This window comes from Leptosomus discolor, chromosome 2 (assembly GCF_034619465.1).
Source record: "Leptosomus discolor isolate bLepDis1 chromosome 2, bLepDis1.hap2, whole genome shotgun sequence".
NCBI lineage: Eukaryota > Metazoa > Chordata > Aves > Leptosomiformes > Leptosomidae > Leptosomus > Leptosomus discolor.
This window is the reverse complement of record NC_141392.1, coordinates 87305068-87325026: the sequence shown is the minus strand read 5'-3', so window position 1 is coordinate 87325026 and position 19959 is coordinate 87305068. Positions and strand designations below refer to the sequence as shown.

General features: G+C 43.6%; 2 protein-coding genes across 3 annotated transcripts in view; one reads left to right on the top strand and one right to left on the bottom strand.

Annotated features, from left to right (window-relative positions):
- RARS2 (arginyl-tRNA synthetase 2, mitochondrial) overlaps nucleotides 1–8806 on the bottom strand; it is a 40100-nt gene extending 31294 nt beyond the window's left edge. For both annotated transcript variants that reach the window (XM_086461390.1, XM_086461391.1), the window contains exons 1-5: nucleotides 8748–8806; nucleotides 8026–8099; nucleotides 7302–7407; nucleotides 2821–2904; nucleotides 127–224 (exon numbers count right to left, since the gene is read on the bottom strand). In XM_086461390.1, coding sequence (XP_086317516.1) covers nucleotides 127–224; nucleotides 2821–2904; nucleotides 7302–7407; nucleotides 8026–8099; nucleotides 8748–8786 — 401 coding nt within the window. In that variant the 5' untranslated portion in view covers nucleotides 8787–8806. The remainder of the gene's footprint in view (nucleotides 1–126; nucleotides 225–2820; nucleotides 2905–7301; nucleotides 7408–8025; nucleotides 8100–8747) is intronic.
- A 360-nt stretch (nucleotides 8807–9166) lies between these two features.
- ORC3 (origin recognition complex subunit 3) overlaps nucleotides 9167–19959 on the top strand; it is a 42311-nt gene continuing 31518 nt past the window's right edge. Inside the window, exons 1-3 of the mRNA XM_086482463.1 lie at nucleotides 9167–9190; nucleotides 11736–11790; nucleotides 14320–14417. Coding sequence (XP_086338589.1) covers nucleotides 9167–9190; nucleotides 11736–11790; nucleotides 14320–14417 — 177 coding nt within the window. The remainder of the gene's footprint in view (nucleotides 9191–11735; nucleotides 11791–14319; nucleotides 14418–19959) is intronic.

The window sequence follows — 19959 nt, the reverse complement described above, 5'->3', positions numbered from 1 at the left end:
GAACATAATACTGTAAATATGGTTTAACTTCACAGGCATCGTACATTACAGCAATGAACATAAATCAGCAAAATATCAATCAGCAGACAAGGCAATTTTCTCAAAGGGCTCATCACAGGCACTTACCTGAACTCAATCACTGCCTTTTGTCTAGGCACTGTAGAGAATAGTTCACTTTTTACTCCATACTTTGAGCCATCTTTCAACACCTGCTGTAACACAGTCTAAACAAGGAAGATAAAAAAAGAAAATGAAAATACATTTCAACACCAGAAAGTGTGATCAGGAAATCTCTCTGAGGGTAGGAAAGAAAATTAAGTCCAAGAATGTGGGCAGAACAGTGACCTCATGTAAAATGGAAGAGTTCTCACGTAAATAGGGTTCTAACCAGGACCCTCACCTCTTCTAATTCAGGTAAGACATTTTAAAATAAAAAGAGTACCTTGCAGAACTAGACCATAGATTTGGATGAAAAAGTAGGAGAGCTCATGAGCAGTAAACTCGACTAGGGAATCTACCTCATTGTGAAGCCAAACGTTCTCAACAGGCTTTTTTTTTTTTTTTCAATTAATAAAAACAGCTACATAACATACCTCTGGGCTTCCTCAAAAGTGTCCTTTTCCCATGAATACATCTTATCTAGGCACACTTTGAGGTGTTTGGCCATTTTTCTGAAATTCCTATCAGTCCTGTGCTACATCCAAGGTTTTCATCAAGGTGAAAATACAGGGGACACACGGTGGGCACAGCACAGCCATATCATGTAGGTCCAACCCTCTGGGACACATCAGACCTCCCACACACTCCTTGTGACTGAGGGCCTGCAAGAAATCCCATGAGCTCTGACTGCACGAGCATTACCACGCATATGCAGGTCACTTGAATAGCACATGAATATGTTTCTTTCGCTTCAGGAAATCCCACACAGAAGTAAAGGAGTTCTAGTCTCCATGATTGTCACCAAAGCCAATTTAAGAGCCAACACCACTACTACAAAATCCTCTCCATCAGTTCACAGCAGGTAGACTGCAACAACAGCTCATGGAATGTTTGGTCATTCATAACTCTAACACCACATTTAAACATCAAACAGTGGTTTAAGTGACACAGACAAAAGAGGCTTAGCTATTTCCTATTTCAGTAGTAAAATTTAAACTGCTTTCATTGTTCATCCTAGAACTAGGCAGATTAATGTTTCTATCTTTTTCCAGTTACTTTACATCACTGGCCACCGTATTTCTTCATTAATCCTTTTTAGGAATAGCATCTGCCTCCTATTCCTTTCCTTTCCCAGTGGTAGAGAGCATGTACAGACAATGGGGAAGCAGAAAACCAGGAGACTTCTGCAAGAATTTAAGCCTCTTCAGAACTACCAAGTCTCTTAGGTCCGTAACAGGAAGAGGAAAAAATAATACATTCACTTTCTACTAAAACTGCTAGGTTTTTCTAGGGACCAAAAGCCAGCCTGCTTTTTACTCCTTTAGTGACAAAGAAATCCAACTATTCAGTCCTGATGTGTCCAAACACCCCTTCTTCCCTGCCTCTGCCTGCAAGCCTGTAAGGACGCTCTGAATTGTCCCTACAAAAAAATGTATCTACTTTGAAAGCACAGAGACTGTGCTAAAGGCCTTAAAATATTTCCTCTACAGCTTGAGCACAGTTTGTGGGAAGAGGAATCCTATGCTGACTATATTATCAGTAAGGCATTCGTTACAGCAAGCTCAGTCCCTGTACAGACCCTACGTACTTCAGTGTGTCACACAAATGCCAATACATCGCAAAAGCTACTATGTGCAGCTGTACGCAATGGACAAACTTCCCGAAGATAACAGAGGCCTTTAATGTCGTGAATGAAAGTTCTCACTCCATTCAGTGAAAACCTTTCTTTCTTTCCCCTCACCCTCTAAAAATCACCTTAAAATTATTCTGCAATAGATATTGAATAAATAAAAATAAATTTAAAAAAAAGGAACAGTGCCTGTAGAAAAAAAATGTTAATTCTGTTCTTATTATGGCACCTAAGAAGGTAAGCTAGTCACACAAATCATCAAATTTACCCATAGACCTATTCCCCTTATCAGTGAAAGTCACAGCTAGGTTTTATGTTCTCCTCTCTCCTCGGTGACATAATGCAAAATTACTTGCCCTAATTCCACATTTTTTCCAGGAAAACCCTGCTAGGCCAGACACAGTTTTGCTTGAATCATCAAATGGACTAGAATCCCTACAGATAAAGCACGTTGTGAAATCCTGATCATGAATAAGATTTACCACTGAAACTACAATAGTCAGCTGCTATGTTCTCATCAAGATGGTTTAACAATTGAAGCTTTCCATTTCAGTCAGGCATTGGACATATTGAACTTTAAGGAATACATCTCCCCGCCCCCCCCCCCCCCCCCCTTCTTTTTTTTAGCAAAGTATGTAATGATAGATCTGCTGTCAAATACTTTTATTTTGGGCATCTTTTTATCATCCTTCTCTATTTTAAACAAGGTTCTTTACATGCAAGATCAAAACTTTTTGAGTTGTGCACTCAAAGCAGATGCCAAGCCTGCCTTTTAAAGCAGAGAGAGGAAAAAGAGGAGTTATGATTAACAGTGAATACAGGATACACTCTTTCCTCATAAGGATAAACTTTTTTAAGCCTCATTCCAAATTCTAGGCCTACGTAACAAATCAGCAATGGGAATCCTTGAGGAGAACTTACGAAATACAGTTTTACATAGAAAATATCTTTCTAAGACAACAGTAAGTATTCTGTAGTTTTATACTGAGGAATTTATTTTTATTTTAATGCACCTGAAATATAGTACTCACCTTCGCTAATAATTCCTTGTTTACTGTAAAGTTCACTGTCCCTGGACCAGTGCTGATTTCACTCACTACAGCATCGCATTTTAGCTAAAAGAACAAAACAAAACAGAAACTCTACATGAAAACAGATAAATTGGAAAATTGTAATTCAATCCATTACAAATATTAATTTAATCCAGTAGTAACATTAAATGTTATTTATTAGTTTGAAGCAATCACAAATAGATCATTTGATCAACCCTGTTGGAAAAGGGATTATTTTATTATTTCCAACCCATGCTTAATAGCTCTGAATGTAACTCAGCCTGAAATGTCACACATATGTTTTACTTCAGTCCCTGCATGTGTACAGCCTGTGTTTTATTTTGACTGGGAGCAGTAGTTGATCTATTTGTACACACAAAAGCTGAGAGACATTTGACAACCACACAGTGCCTGACAGCACTTTAGAAAAAAAAAAAAAATCAATATCAATGTCAAAGAAAACACGCAGCCCCCAGCACAAGAAAGGCATGGACCTGCTTGAGTGGGTCCAGAGGAGGGCCATGAAGATGATCAGGGGGCTGGAGCACCTCCCCTATGAGGACAGGCTGAGAGAGTTGGGGCTGTTCAGCTTGGAGTAGAGAAGGCTCTGGGGAGACCTTATTGCAGCCTGCCAGTACCTAAAGGGGGCCTACGGGAAAGCTGGGGGCAATCTTTTTAGCAGGACCTGTTGCAAAAGGACAAGGAGTCATGGTTTTAAACTAAAAGGGGGCAGATCTAGACTAGATATAAGGAAGAAGTTCTTTACTGTGAGGATGGTGAGGCACTGGCACAGGTTGCCCAGAGAAGCTGTGGCTGCCCCCTCCCTGGCAGTGTTCAAGGCCAGGCTGGATGGGGCTTGGAGCAACCTGGTCTGGTGGAAGGTTGGAACTAGATGATCTTTAAGGTCCGTTCCAACCCAAACTGTTCTATGACAAAACCTGAGATGTAAGTTTTGGACTGCTGTTTCTTGAAGTTTCTGACTTTAAAGATGTTAAAGGCCAATTTATTTAAAATTTCATTTACAGTTTCCATAAGGCACGTGATTTGAAAATTCTAAAACCATAAGGAATATTTGGGCACCCAACCACCAATGTCAACCTCCTCTTTACACAAATGTTGGTCTCTTCACAGGCTGAGAGTTTTGGATCTCAACCTGTCAGGTTTCAGAGTGTCTTATTAAACTAGCTGTCTTTCATAGCCAACAAATAGTCTTAAACAAATAAAAAAAAAAAAAAAAAAAGAGGGATGGAAAGCATATAAAAGATGACACAATCACTTTATCACTTGGTTAATATCTTTGAGAGAGGAAAGCTATACATTCCTACTGAAGCTCATCAGCATGAAGAAGAAATTCTACCTCCATGCTAGGTCTCCAGCTTAGACACTAACCAAACCAGGAGATGAAATCATAGTTACCCTTGAAGTTCTTTAACCTTCACAAGCTCCAATAACAACAAATTCCAATGTTTATTCACAAGCTACATGAAAAAATATTTCTTGTATTGACTCTGAAGTTCCCACCATATCATTCTACAAAAGATCCTTTTAAGGCACCTTTATGGGGCAGAGAGAAAACAGAAATTCCCACTGAACTTCCTCTGCAACATTTGTTCTGCTAAACATTTTCTACATAATCTGTCATTTGTCATCTCAAACTTTTTTATCTCTCTTTAATATGAGGGCTCATCTGGCCTCTCCATAGCTTTAACAACCTCTCCTCCAGGTGCCCTGTGGTTCTTTAGTAATCAGATCTCCCCATGCCCAAGGCTTGGACCAGAACGCCACTATGCTGCGCAGAGGCATAAAAGCCCCACAACACAACATCCCCTCTGCAAAGAACTAACGGTCCAAAGATGAGACAAGAACCAAACAGACAGATGAAATCAAAAGCCCACGGAAAGAAGACAGTTCTGACCTTTCTGACACACAGTTCTCAGCACACCAGAGAACATTATATTTCATGTAATATCACGTTGCCTTATTATTTAGGCTATTTTAGTCAATGAGAAAAATTTCCACCCCTTCTGTCTAACCTAAATATCTGTATTCAAAGATTGCAACCTATTTCCTCAGAAGTGACTCAGAACACACTGTTAAACCTTGAGGCACTCCACCAACTGTTTATCATGACAAAAACTGGTAATTGCCTACATTTTTCTGACTCTCTGATAGTTTTTGATATGTGGTCATATTTTTCTAATTTCTACACTGCTTACATTCTTTGTGGATGACATGACCTGTCTAAACAAATCACACTAAATGCATCTCCTTTATTCACTACCCAACGAAACCCATTCTAAGAGATTAATGGAAGGTTTTTTCCTTTGCCTAACCAGCATGGTCTATTCCATTTTGGGGCTTATACTGATGGTCTGTTTTTCTTCACTGTTAGAACTGCTCTTCCATGTAAAGATGTAGGGCTGTGTCCCAGGTTTATTTAAGAAGCCACAAGCAATAAAGGAGAGAGACAATTCGCAGCTTTCTAAACACTGGGAACAGCAGCTGTTTTTAAAATGACAAACTAGGTAAGAGGAAAAAAATTGTTACCGTGACATTACGGTCATTGGAACAGATTGCCCAGAGAGATGGTCAGATCCCTGGAGGCTTTCAAAACCTGACAGGATTTCAAAAGTCCTCAGCAACTGTTACTGACATAATGGATCAATAACCCTCTAAGACCAGTTTGTAGGTACTAGAAAGCGAGGCATTCTTTTATTACAGCGCTGGGTGCACACGCGAATCATTTTGCAAAGGTGCGCATGCTTTTTGGTGACATGGTTACAGCCTTTATAGACCTTTCTCATGATACATTCATCGTCTTTCCTCGAAAAGGCAGTGTTATTCTAATGTTTTCCCAGAAATGTTTTATATAGGTGCCTTCTCCCTTGCGCATGCTCTATCAAGCAGAACTAAATGGGTCTGTGGTCTTTCAAGGGTCTCTACAAGTTGTCCGTAGTCTTCCTCACAACGTCCTCTAGCCGAATACTCCTTCTCAAGCACAAGCCAGGGCCCCTTTTCTGATGCAACCTCCTGTTTGTTCTGCAATCGTAACAATCAGTCCTGTAGAGGTTTCCTTGGCACCTCCTTAACATCTGGCATCTGTAGATAGCTTTGTCTCCTTAATATCTGGAGCTTTGTCTCCTTATTGTCTATCTGGTATACATAGAGAGCTTTGAGGTTGCTCCTGCTGTTCCTCGGTTCCTGCAGTTTCCCTACATTCCTCTCTCATCGGCAAACAGGCCATGCAGAGTTCCACAACCCAAAGTTTCACATAGTTTCACAACCCCTAATTTAAATGTTAGCAAAACCAAAATTCACACAAAAGCAGAACACTTCATCACAACCTCATCCAAAAGCCCTCAACAACCTGCACTGAGGAGGAGATAGGAGCAGATAACTTCCTGAGGTCCTTTCCAACCTGAATTATTTTATGGTTCTAGATCATCTTTAAGTTGTTTCTGAACTTTTGGTTGTACATTTGTGCACCATTAGTTCATCTTTCACCTCAGTCAGAATATTCATCTGTTACGAGAAGGGTCCAAGATATGGATCTCTTCATCTCAGTAGTGAAGACTGACATGGAGAAATAGTTTAGCTTCTCAATAGTATTACAACTAGTTTTATTTGTCCTTCTTAACTACTAATCAATCCAACTGATTCCTTCTCAAGCTTGCTCTTTCTGATGCAGATGAAGAATCGTTTGCACTTCCACTATTCGATCTAGCTCCTCTTCGCAACTAACTTTGCCACAATTTCCTAGTTTACACTCCTCGGCATCAGCAACACATTTTTAGATTGTAAAGGTTTATTTTCAGCTCCAAAGATCCCTCAAACCTTAGCATCACCTTTCTTATCCCACTTCTTTTCAACTTTATGCATGCCAAGTTCTACAAATCTTTATTTCCTTGCCTTTCTTCAAGGTTTGTGTCTCTTCTGTAGACCTTGTTTTTCTTGTTGCTGCTTCTTTTTTATGCTGTAGTTAGTCTTAACACCTCAGCTACTGCCATTTCCCCCACTAATACACCTTAAAAAAATACGCTGTTCTACAAAAACTCAGTTTCAAGCAGTTTGGGATTTGGAAGTCTGGCCTGTTTGTCCCACAGGCTAAATTTATCCATTGTCATTCTAATGCTGGATTTTGCAGCCGTTCGTTTTCCAAATCACCGCATACTCAATTTCTTCCTCAAGTTTTGGGCAACAGTGCAGACCATGGCATACCCTTTAGATACCTTCCTAACTTCAAATATTATTTACTCTCAAACTATTTTAAAACAATAATTTCACAACTGTTTCTCCAATTCCCTGTGAAGAGTCTGTGTACAATTACACTAGGTGTAGTCATTAAACTACTCTGTCCCAAACAGATACTTGGAGAAAGAATCCCATTTACCTTATGATGCTTGTTACACTCTAGTCTGTAAATTTGTTACTGCATAAATATGGTTAACGTATCAGCATACCCTTTCAGCTAGCTTCTGAGCTTGAAGATTAAGGTCTTGTGCTAAGCAGTCACTAGGGCTGCCTTCTGTTACAGAAGCAACGGAAAGCTGGAAATCAGCAACACGCCTGAAAAAAAGAACATACGAAAATTAGGGAAAAAACCTGTTGAAATGATGGGTAGATTGAGCAGCTCCAAGCTGACTCTGCAAATGACAAGTCTAATTGCCAAGCATAACCCTGTTATAGACACCTGAAAGTTCACTATGTGTAGAGAGCTGCAATAGAAGGCCAAAGATTACCTTTGCTCTAATACAATGAGAAAGCAGATATGGTGAGAACGCGATTTTAGAATCAACAAAAATTATGCTCATGAATAAATGTAATTTACTAATATCATTACAACTCTCGAGCAGGACATTGAAAAAAAAAATCCCATGATAACTTCATGTTGGTTCTAAGCAGCTTCACATTCAGGTCACTAATGCTGAAACGTTTGCCATTCAAGCACTACCTGTAATTTGAACAGCTTTTTAAGCAATTATATTTCTTTTGAGCTTGCTTGAAAAAACACAGACATTTAATTACATTTAGGTATCTTCTTATAATTGGATTGGTGTATTAGTTTAGGTTTGTTTTTTTCTGTATTTCTTTTTCCCTGAAGTCCTGTTATGCTCTTGCAATAATAAGCACAACAGAAGATAATAAAACATGACATAACGTTGTAGGATAAAATGTAAACACTACCGTTTTTTGGAGACAGGAACTGCAGATATGGACTTTATTAAACGTTCTGGTGGCAGATCCAAAGCCTTTGAAAGCTGTATTTGAAATAAAGAACAAAGTGGCCTAAGCAAAAAAAAAAGATCCCTGTTTAAATACCCGCCGGGGATGTATCATCTACCTCTGAAAGCAAATTTCAACCCAGGTAAAACAGCAAATACTTATTGACTGTTATAAGCAATACAAAAAAAAAATATGCAATACAAACCCAAGAAATCTTAAGGGGGACTTAGAAAAAGTAAGCAAAACACCATGTGTAGCTGCTGAGGACTTCCCCCCCACCCCGCCCCCGCGAAGGATCCCACCAGACCCTCGCATGCCTTTACCGACCTATCTAGTCGCTACACCTCACTCGACTTAACCCCGCACCTAGTGAGCGGGGGCCTCCCTAACAAGCTACGAACGGCTGGCCTCTGGCCAACTGCTCAGGGGCTTTAAGCCTGCGGGGAGGGGGACACGGACTGCCGCCCCGGCCCGGCGAGGCGCGGCGCCGTGAGGGGCCACCGCCCCTCAGCGCTCCCGCCAAGGAGAGCCAGGGAGGGGCGGGGCAGGGAAGCCCGCGCCGAGCCCCTCGGCAGCAGGTCGGACCCACTGTGGGGGGGGGGGGTGCGGGTAAGGGCGCTAAGGGTACATCTCGGTTATGGCGCGCCCCTCCTCCGTGCAAGCTGCGGGAGGGAGCGGGGTACCTGAGAAGCGATGCTCCTCCGAAAGGAACAGGCTGCCATGGCTGCACCGCCGGGCGGAAGGTCGCAGCCGCCCCTTCCCCCCCACCTCTCCTTTCCGCCCGCCCAAGGGCGGGCTGGGTCGTACCATTCTTAGGACGGGGGTGGGAGGCGGGGAGAAAGAGCCCCATTGGTCCCCGGTTGCGCGGAGGAGGTGCGCAGAGGCAGAGAGGGCTGTCCCACTGCGCAAGGGAAGGGGGAGAGCGGCGAGGCGGGCCCGTCGGGCCGGATCGTTTCACGGACAAGCAGGCGGCGCGGCGGAGTTCCCGGAGTGCGCGTGCGCCGCGGGATCGGCGCCGGCCTGCGCGGCCCCTCCCCCCCCTCCGGCGGCGGCGGGACGGTTCGTCCGGTACCGCTCGGGCCTGGGGCGCTACAGGGGCGACATGAGTACGTGCTCCGTCTCCAAGGTGAGGGGGGGCGGGGGATGTTCTCCAACCGCCGCTCTGGGGGGATGGCCGCCGCGTTTCGCTCCCGCCCTGCCGAGGCAGCGGAGCGGGCGGCTGGGCGGGGCCGACGTGCCCAAAGCGCTGGCTGCTTCCCCGCCTCAACGGGAAGGCGGCTTCGCCCGAGCTGAGCGATCCCTGGCGGGCCCCGTGAGGGGAGCAAGCGGTGCGGCTGCGGGGGAGCTGACCCGCGGGATTGCCCCGCCGCGCCCTGCGGCTGCTCCTCTGCCGGCTGCTCCTCCGCCCGCCTTCGCCCGCTGCCGTTTCCCTCATCCCCTGCGCCCAGGCGACTCCCAGGGGCCCTCTCCGCTGCCCGTTCCCTTCCCTTACCGCATCAAGTCTCGCCGCTCTGCAGCCGCCCCCCGATGCCCGCTCGTGCCCGCGTTACCCAAGGCGCTTTTTCTTCCCACAACAGTGTCAGCCCTCCTGCCTTGCTCCGCTGCCCTGCTGGCACACGAAAAGCTCGTCCTTGAAAGTAAACCTCACCTAGAACTGAGCAGCGGTGTTGTGGCTGTGCGTTTGGTCACTGCCAGCTAAAGTCCGTCGGCATCGCTTGCTGCCACTTTGAAACACTCATTGCGTCTTCCCCCAAGGCTAATTTAAAGGAGAAATAAAAATAAAGTCACGTGTAATGTTAAGTATCTATTATTACCTTGATATTTCTGAGCTGGAAGCTTTTATCTGGCCTGCAGTCAGAGGTTGGCAGTAGGGACAGTGCATTCATCAGACTGTGAATATGTAGCGAGACTTAAAATGTTGTATTGAAGCATTTAACTTATTTCCTGTCGTATTTGATCGTGTGGTGAACAATAGCACTGGTTCTCAGCAAGAAGGGTGCGTTTTGTTATTGGAAGACCCCTGTCCTTTGTATTGTTTTTCACTGAGTTGTGATTCGTGGCTGGTTCCTTTGGTGTAGAAGTCACTGTGCAGATTATTACCTTCCGGAGTGAAGGGAAGTGCTTCCAAACAAAGTTAAAACTTCATTCAAACCAGGTGGATTTCCCGTTCAAAAATGCCTGTTGCTTTTAAGTAGGGAAGTGCGTTTCCCCTCCCCCCCCTTGCCTCCTGTGTCTTACATGTAATACTTCTTTACCATGTTGTATTCTGGTCTCTGCTACATTCAGTGGTGTAGGGAAAGCCAGTGCTTGTAAAGCATTAAATCGTATTTGTGTTTGATTTGATTAAGCAGATATTGTTTCTTTTTTATATATATAATCTATAGTTATTTTGGCCAATTCCAGTTGTGCTCTCATGAATTTCTGTTCTGACACGTTGTGTGTATTGGAGCATAAATAAGGCTCTTTGTAGTGGAATTGTTCCAGAGTGTTTAGGATCTGTAGAGTTATCACTTTTGTCCAGCCAGTTTAGATGGTAAAATGGAAGGTATCTGAAGGCATCTCCGATTCATAAGGCTGTTTTTCAGAGGAGGCCAATATTGTTACCAGTGTTTACTGCAATTTCTTATTCGTATAAGAAAGGAAATAACATGTCCAAAGTCACTCAACAGCCTAGTGCCTGTGATCAAAACTGAACATTCCTCTGGAGTTTTATTTTCACGAGATCGTTGGTATGCTAGTAACTGAACTATCCTAGGTTGAGTTCAGTAATCTTTGCTTGTATGAGCATCTCCATTGAGAAGTACAGGCCTGAATCAGTCTATATCTTGAACACGTGTGTTTCCTTCCCATGTGCTGTAGCACGAGAACCTCACAGTGAGAGCTGGAGAACGCATATGATTTTTGATATATAGGAAATCATTGTAACTCTTCAAAAGAGATGAATTTTTCTTTGAGAAGATGAGTGAAAAGATTTCAGACTTTTTATGGAAAGAATTCAAAGCTTGATACTTGTGGTTTTTTTGTTCCTCCTTTGTGATGAAATGGATCTAACAGGGAGATGAATGCTATCTGGAGGGCTTCCTTGGAGCCAGGGTTTTTATTTATCTGAACCTTTTCCAAACAATTTGTCATTCTACTTCGAGCCATCATTACTTTTTGCACCATCTTTACTTTTTTGAGTTGGTATGCCCATATCCTCTGTACCTAGGGTGTGTCATTGGCTTTTATAAGTAACTTTGTACTCATTGCATTATTCTGGGTTGCCTTTTCTATGCATCCTAGCCTCTTGCTTTCTTTGGTTTTGTTTTTAACTGAAACTGTACTGATGTGTCCCCAGGGAATTGTTTCCTCTTAATTCTAGACCTGTTAGTGGTTGAGATGTTTAAAGAATCTGCTGCTGTTCTAGTTGATGTTTGAATTGAAGAATGTAATGGGAAAATGAAAAAGTTCCTCACATATATGCTGGGATACTGCTTCTGCTAGTTTTCCAGCTTGAAACAGGAATATAAAGGGACAACATGCAAATTGATATCCTTAAGGTACTGGCAATTCTGTTCAAATTGTTGGCTTAATGGAGCACTGAAATTAAAGGAGAATAAAGTGGCCTCAGGAGCCAGTCAGATTGATGCTTATATTGAAGTTGGTTTTTTTTTTTTTTTGCTATTCTCTAGGGCTGCTTTGTTTTTAAACCAACTTCCAAGAAGAGAAGGGTGTCTCAGGATACAGGTTAGTGCATTTTGATGTATGTTTCTATGCTTGAGAAGGATTAATCATGGAAGGCTCACCAGATCTGATTGAATTCTGTCATAGCTGTGTAAGCTGTTGATATTGCTGAAAACTCGTTTCTTTTGAGGATCCCTAGCAAATTATTGGCCAATATGAATGTGTTGGTTTGTTTTTTTATCTCCACCAATGGAGATTGTATAGCTATCTTTGTCTTTGCACATTGTTTTTTACAAAAGAACTCCATTCCATGCTACTGTAAATTGTTTACTGACTGACAAACTATTTCTCTGAAGAGTCTGAATGAGCCACTTTTAAGCTATGGGAGTGAGAAATTATATCCTATTTATAAGTGTCATCATATTCTGGTTAGTTTGCCTAGGTTTCTTGAGGAAAAGAAGAAAGAAAAGCCATTTGTGAAGATCCCAGGGCCTCTGTCCACTAGTATTTGTTACATATTTTCTCCAGCCTGTACGCTGTGTATACAGGCCTCTTGTCATTTAAGGAAGACTGAACAGGACCGACTTTTGTTGGAGCCACAAATAATGATGCTTAAATAGTTGTTGTTTGAGACTCAGTTAGGAAACCTACTGTTCTTATTCTCAGGTTAAACTTTTTTTGGCAGCATCAGAGGTGTCAAAAGGTGTGACAACTTGTATACAAAAAGTGGAGGGGAAAGTAACAAGGCCAGATTTTTGTGGAGGTCGCTACAGGCTCATTCATTACCAGACTGACTTACTGCAACACCTGCTTTAAAATTAATCCCAAGTTATTTTTTCCATGAGAGTTGGCACATCTGTAGCTCAGGGAATGAGAAGCAGGGGAACAGAATCCAGTCTGTCATTCCAAGTCATTGCAAGATAAATAAACCAACAACCAAGACCTATGCATGTAAACCACATTGAAATTTTACCCCTTACTGCATGTTATATTTTCGTTTTTGCAAGATTAGTAATGCTTGGATAAATCCTACTAAACTTGTTGTTTTAGTTAGCAAATGATTTGAGACATAAAAATGAATTTGACTGAACTACCCCTATAAGAGAGGCAGAAGTGAGCTAGATTGGCTGCTCACAGCAGTTGGTTAGAACAGTGTTCTAAAGAACAGTGCTTTGATGTGCATCCTCTAGTTTGGAAGCCCAGACCAGTCAAGTACGAAGTTTCAGTTGTGAAACTTTGTGGTGTCAACAGTTGATAATACTGTTGCACCCCACAAAAGGCTTTCTGTGCTCCTTTGCACCTATAGTTTTGAGGTTTGGTAGTATAAAAAGAATATTATGCCTTGGTGTATTACCAATAATGTGGTGGCTGGATTTTATTAACTAAAAGCCTGAGACCTGTGTAATCAGAGTGGGTTATGCATTTTAAGTGATTTTTCTTAGGGATAGTTTAGGGGAGACAATGAAGATGGAGGATGAGGGATGCCTCTTGTTCATCATTGACAGAGCAGTTTGGGGTGTTTTTAATGCTTTGGGAGATTGAATGTGCTCATCAACTGGTTCTTTTCTAGAGATCAGACCACTGCTGATGCTCCGTTGAATGGCCACCAAATGAACATTAATGGCTAGCAAATTAAATTTTTTATATGCATATGTTTAGAAAAAATCAATTGTTATCTTTAATGTTGCCTCATAGAAACAGTTAACAGGCTGTTTACTTAACCTTCAGTCTTTGTGTTCTTCCAGGTGGTGTTAGTGAAGCCTTAAAGCTACAACATGCCTGCTAAATGTATGCTGAGAGTAGAAGGATGGTTCCAAGCCTGTGCTGCTCTTTCCCCCCCCCCCCCCCCCCCCCCCCTTTTTTTTTTTTTAAGGGAGATGTAGACTGTGTGAATGCGGAAGGAAAAACAACGAGAAAAATCTCACTCAGTTATATTAGTTTCTGTTCAGTCTCCCATTTCACTCCCAGCTCTGTCTTTCCTTCTTCCAGCTGGAAGCTGGGGGAGAGCTTCTGTGCTCACATCTGTGAGGCAGAGCAGCACCTGGGAAGCCAAATGTATTCAGAAAATATGCCAAGACACTGTTTTACCAGAAAGGATCTGATTCTTCTTTTCTTTTTCGTAAAGAGCGTCTCTAGAAGTGAGATGCGATTTAGAAGTGAGCCAGAAATGCAGGCCTGGTTTGCGCTTAAGAGTTTTGCTGGCGTAGTTGTGTTGGTTAACTGTATTTTAAATAAATAAATAAATCTGTATTTTGTGTAACCTGACAGTCCTTTCCCAGTATACCTTATTATTTTCAGGAAATTGGTGTTAGCTGCATCTTCCCTGGGAAACAGAAAGGATTTTCATATATCTATTCTTGCAAGCCTTTGTGGTTCATATCTGACTGTAATAGTGAAGGAGGACTGAATGTTTAATAAGTGAAAGAGACCCACAAAACCTTCTGAAGCAAGGGAAATTTTTTTTTAGATTTTGTTTTAATAATAAAGACTGTTTGCTCTGATTTAGCCTTTAGCTCATTTGGGGCTTGAGATGGAAGCCAGTTCTGTTTTAATAATCTTATTTCTGCTTGCCTTTGCATTCTGTCTTTCTAGCTTATGATTTCGGAAGAAGAAATGATGATTCAGAGGATGCTGAGTTGCGGTTTGTTACTTGTCAGTCCTTGTGGAATCAGATCAAATGGGAAACAGAGGTGAGTCTTGCACCTCATGCTGAAGCAGTGTTTTGCATTTATAACAGCGCTGCTTGCTGCTTTGTTTCTGGAGATCTTTTTTTACATGCTTAAAAGGGCAATTAGTTGAAGCAACAAAAAGGCCAGAAATATTGACTGAGACTGAAATCCCTGTCCAGAATATAAAATAGTAATAATGAATCCATCAATTACACATTACTTCTAACCACAGAACTACATGCTTTTGATGCTTTTGATGCTTCAAGCTGCTGCTTCTAACCTTCTCTTCTTACTAATTGTTCTTTTTATTAATTCCTGGCATGCTGCTGTTTTCTACCTTGAATTCAGTTATGTGCTTGCCAACTCTGAGTATTTTAGGCTGCTCTTGACCTCCAGTATTGCAGAGTTCATAGCAGCCCAGGATTCACAGTGGATTTATGTGAATACAACTGCATGGATGTCAAATAATGAATGACACAGCTGCTAGCATAGTCTATTGAATTAGTGTGGGCAGTGTCAATGGGGTTGTCTGGTGGGGATCGGAGTTAATTTTGTACTGAACTGTGGCCTCCTAATTGTTGTGTGTTAGATGACATGCTGTTGTTCTGCCCCTATAGCCAGCTGGCTTGCATTATAGTATGAATAATTGCTTCCATACAGCAGGGATTTCCTCCTCTATTCAGTGTCAAGGATTCTGGGCAAGTATTCCATATTCCTCTGCCTACTGTTGGGCTCTGGACATTATGAGAATTTTTTTCCCAAAGTTTGTTTTGGGAAGTACAGTTGAAGCCAGCTGGATGTAGCTTACAATCCGGACCCTTGGGCTAAACTCATAAATTCCTCTAATTCTGTTCCTACTATTCCATGATTCAGCTCCCTTTGACTAGTCAGCACCCTTTTCAAACCATAACTAGCCAGGCTGTGCAAAGCAGGGCGCTACATCGCGGTGCTGGTTATACAGAACACACAGAAGTCTGTGGAGGTATATTTGGTATCTTCCTGCCACTGCTTCAGCTTGATGGGTTAACTATCAGCATTTGCAGTGATGTTGGCAGCTGCTCCAGAAACTGCTTTGTCTGCTACACAGAGGAGTATAGGGAAGGTGACATTCTGTAGCTACTTCTGGAAGACTTTACTTGGATCTTTTTTCTTTGGCACAATATTGTCAAGGCCTTTGAGACAATGCTTCCGCATCACCAACAGTGGCTGCAGGATTTTGAGGTTGAAGTGCTGGGTTTTCTCCTAGCACTCTGCAAGGATTTCTCCCAGAGCAGCAGGCACAGCCCATCATAGTGAAAGCGTCCCTTAACCTCTTGGAAGCCATTGCCATCTGGAAAATCATCATTCTTTCCTGTTCTAAATCTTCTGCCCCTATTTTCTTTGAGGCTGCTAGGAGTTTGCCAAATACTTTCTTCCCTTCTTCCTCCTCCACATGAAAGACAGTTCATCCTACATTGACAAATTGATACGGGCCTTGCCTTAGAGTTTGATTTGCCCAAGGGCAGATTACCTGCAGTTACTTTTGCTGCTATACATAGAATTTTCTTTATCCAGCTTCTGGGGTATCGTTGGTATTTTTTCTACTGTGTTTTGAATTACTTTTATCCCACCATTGGCAAACTTGGAGGTGATGATTGTTCTTACATATAAAATTGTGTGATAATTCAGGTTGGAAGGGACCTTAGAAAGTCTCTAGTCTGGACTCCTGCTCACAGTGGCATCATCTATGAGGTCATATCAGGGAGGTGAGGGCTTTATCCAGTCATGATTTTATTTCTTACATATTTTCAGACCCTGGTGTAGTAAACCTGATCCATGATAGAATACCTGGGAAGTGCATGTCTTGCTGGTTTGGGCTTTTATTCTAGGGGTTCTGGTAATAGCTAAGGGAGCCTAGCAGGATGTTCTCCAAAGTTTTTGCCAGGGTACTGGTACCTGATGATCTGTGTGGTGGGTTGACCCTGGCCAAAATGCCAGGTGCCCACCAAAGCCACTCTATCACTCCACCTCCTTAACTGGACAGGAGAGAGGAGAGAAAAAAAAAAATAACAGGCTTGTGGGGTTGCGATAAGGACAGGGAGATCACTCGGCATTTACCGTCATGGGCAAAACAGACTCAACTAAAGGAAAATGTAATTTATTGCCCATTAACTCAGAGAGGAGTAATGAGAAATAAAACCAAATCTTAAAACACCTTCCCCCCACCCCTCCCTCCTTTCCCAGGCTTAACTTTGATCCCGATTTTTCTCCCTCCTCCCCCCCAGCGGCACAGGGGGGAAAACAGGGAATGGGGATTGGGGTCAGTTCATCACACTGTTGTTTTCTGCCGCTTCTTCCTCCTCAGGGGGAGGACTCCTCACACGTTTCCCCTGCTCCAATGTGGGGTCCCCCTCACAGGAGAAAGTCTTCCGACTTCTCCAGCGTGAGTCTTCCCATGGGTTCAGTTCTTCATGAACTGCTCCAGCGTGGGTCTCCTTCATGGTGTGCCGTCCTTCAGGAACCGACTGCTCCAGCGTGAGCCCCCCTCACGGGATCACTAGCAGCAAACCTGCTCCAGCGTGGGCTTCTCTCTCTCCATGGGCCACAGGTCCTGCCAGGAGCCTGCTCCGGTGCAGGCTTCCCACGGGGTCACAGCTTCCTTCAGGTATCCACCTACTCCAGCATTGGGGCCCTCCACGGGGTGTAGGCAGTCATCTGCTCCACCGCCCATGGGCTGCAGGGGCACAGCCTGCCTCACCATGGTCTTCACCACAGGCCGCAGGGGAATCGCTGCTCCAGCGCCTGGAGCATCTCCTCCTCCTCCTTCTGCACTGACCTTGGTGTCTGCAGGACGTTTCTCTCACATTCTCACTCCTCTCACTCGCTGCACTTGCTGCTGCCCAACGACTTTTTCACTCTTAAATACGTTATCACAGAGGTGAAAAACGCTGTCGCTGATTGGCTCGGCCTTGGCCAGCGGCGGGTCCGTCTTAAAGCCGGCTGGCATTGGCTGTACCTGACATAGGGGAAACTTCTAGCAGCTTCATACAGAAGCCACCCCTGTAACCCCCCCACTACCAAAACCTTGCCACGCAGACCTGTTACATTCCACCCCTCGCCTCCGTGAATCACGTATTTAAGAATTCTCATTAAAATCTACATTTATCACAGAAACTTCACTCAACAGCAACAGAAGAAAAAAATTCCCCACACCAAAATTAAATTAACTTCATCACATCACCAAACGAAGGTGGACACAATCCACCTCTTGGCCCTTCACCACAATTACAACATAAATTTTCCATAATCATTTTGCTTTCTAACATTGTTACATCCATGTTTTGCCCGTCATTCTCCCAGTTATTATCCTTATCTTATATTCTTCGTGCCCCACGTTGGGCGCCAAAATGACTGTGGTGGTTTGGTCCTGGCCAGATACCAGGTACCCACCAAAGCCACTCTATCACTCTCACCCCCTCAGCTGGACAGTGGAGAGAGAATATAACAACAGGCATGTGGGTCAGATAAATACAGTTTAATGAAGCAAAAGCTGCGTGCGGAAGCAAAAGCAAAACAAAATATCTTATTCTCTACTTCCCATCAGCGGGCGATGTCCAGCCACTTCCTGGGAAGTAGGGCTCTGGTACGCGTAGCGGTTGCTCCAGACAACAAACGCGAAATGGGTGTCCCCCTCCTTCTTCCTGTTTTCCCCAGCTTGTATTGCTGAGCAGACGTCATGTGGTATGGAATATCCCTTTGGACAGTCTGGGTCGGCTGTCCTGGCTATATCCCCTCCCAAGTTTTTACCCACCCCCAGCCTACGGGGGAAATGTCGGGGAAACAGCCTTGGTCCTGTGTGAGCCCTACTCAGCAGCAGTCAAAACACTGGTGTGTTATCCAGCTACCACTGCACAGCACGGTGAGGGCTGGATCTCAGGCAGACCCATTACACTATCCACCCCTTATTCCATACCACTTGTCGTGCTCAGATACCACATAATTTAATGTGCATCCTTCTTGCAACTTAGCAACTGATGCTACATACTTAAACCATCTTTATCCCCAACATAGAGATTTAACATTCTCATTAACTACTATCCCTTGTCCTTTAGCAGACAGATAGTCTTTTTTTTTCCCAGGTCTACAACTTGTGTCCCATCTGTCAAGACGAGTGTTCAGGACAGGAGAAGCAGTATGTTCAATCGTTGGGCACCAGCGCCAGGTTGATTTTGGTCATCGCTACGCTCTTCTGGTTCCTTGCAAAACTCTCTCTTTGTCACTCCAGGTCACTCCTGCTACATTACTTTCCTGCAACATACAAATTACTTCTCGGCAAAGGTTAAGTCTCCTTGGGGCACACATCAGGTCTCCCCACCCTTCCGCATTACCCACCAAGTACACCCAGGGCCCTCAGCAAAGACAATCCCATGAATGGGTTTGCCTTTTCCCATGGGAGGAACAACCCACACCGCCTTTCCCAGCCGCTTTCTTGTATGCACTACGGGGACTTTATCTCCTCCCACAGTATGCAGAGGTTTTGTTTGGGCACAACCAGGATGGTTAGCGGATCCTCTGGTATTAACTAGCCAAGTAGCTTCTGCTAAATTTACGTCCTAGTGCTTCCATGCCCCATGGCCCAATGCTTTCAACATCATCTTTAACAGTCCATTATATTGTTCAATCTTTACAGAAGCTTGTGGATGATAGGGGATGTGATACACCCACATAATGCCATGTTTCTTCGCCCAGGTGTTTATTAGGTTATTTCGGAAATGTGTTCCATTGTCTGATTCAATTCTTTCTAGGGTGCCATGTCGCCACAAAATTTGTCTTTCGAGGCCTAAGATGGTGTTTCGGGCAGTGGCATGATTTACAGGGTATGTTTCTAGCCAACTGGTAGTTGCTTCCACCATGGTGAGTATGTAGCGCTTGCCTTGACGTGTTCGTGGCAGTGTTCCAATATAGTCAATTTGCCAGGCTTCACGATATCCAAAACCCAGCCACCGCCCTCTATTCCAGGGAGATTTTACTCGTGTGGCTCGCTTGATTGCAGCGCATGTTTCGCATTCATGAGTGACCTGTGTAATGGCCTCCATGGTCAGGTCCCCCCCTCGATCACGAGCCCATCTGTATGTTGCATCTCTTCCTAGATGTCCAGATGTTTCATGGGCCCGTCAAGCTACAAATAGCTCACCCTTACGCTCCCAGTCCAGGTCCACCTGAGCTACTTTGATTTTGGCAGCCTTGTCTACCTATTCATTGTTTTGATGTTCTTCTGTGGCACAGCTTTTGGGCATGTGAGCATCTACATGATGTACCTTTAGAGTCATGTTTTCTACCCGGGCAGCAATGTCCTGCCATAGTGCGGCGGCCCAGATGGGTTTACCTCTGCGCTGCCAATTAGTCTTTTTCCACTGCTGTAACCAACCCCATAGGGCATTAGCCACCATCCAGGAATCAGTATAGAGTACTGGCCACTTGTCTCTCTCCACAATCTCCAGGCCTAGTTGGATAGCTTTTAATTCTGCAAACTGACTTGACTTGCCTTTTCCTTCAGCAGCCTCAATGACTTGTTGTGTGGGAT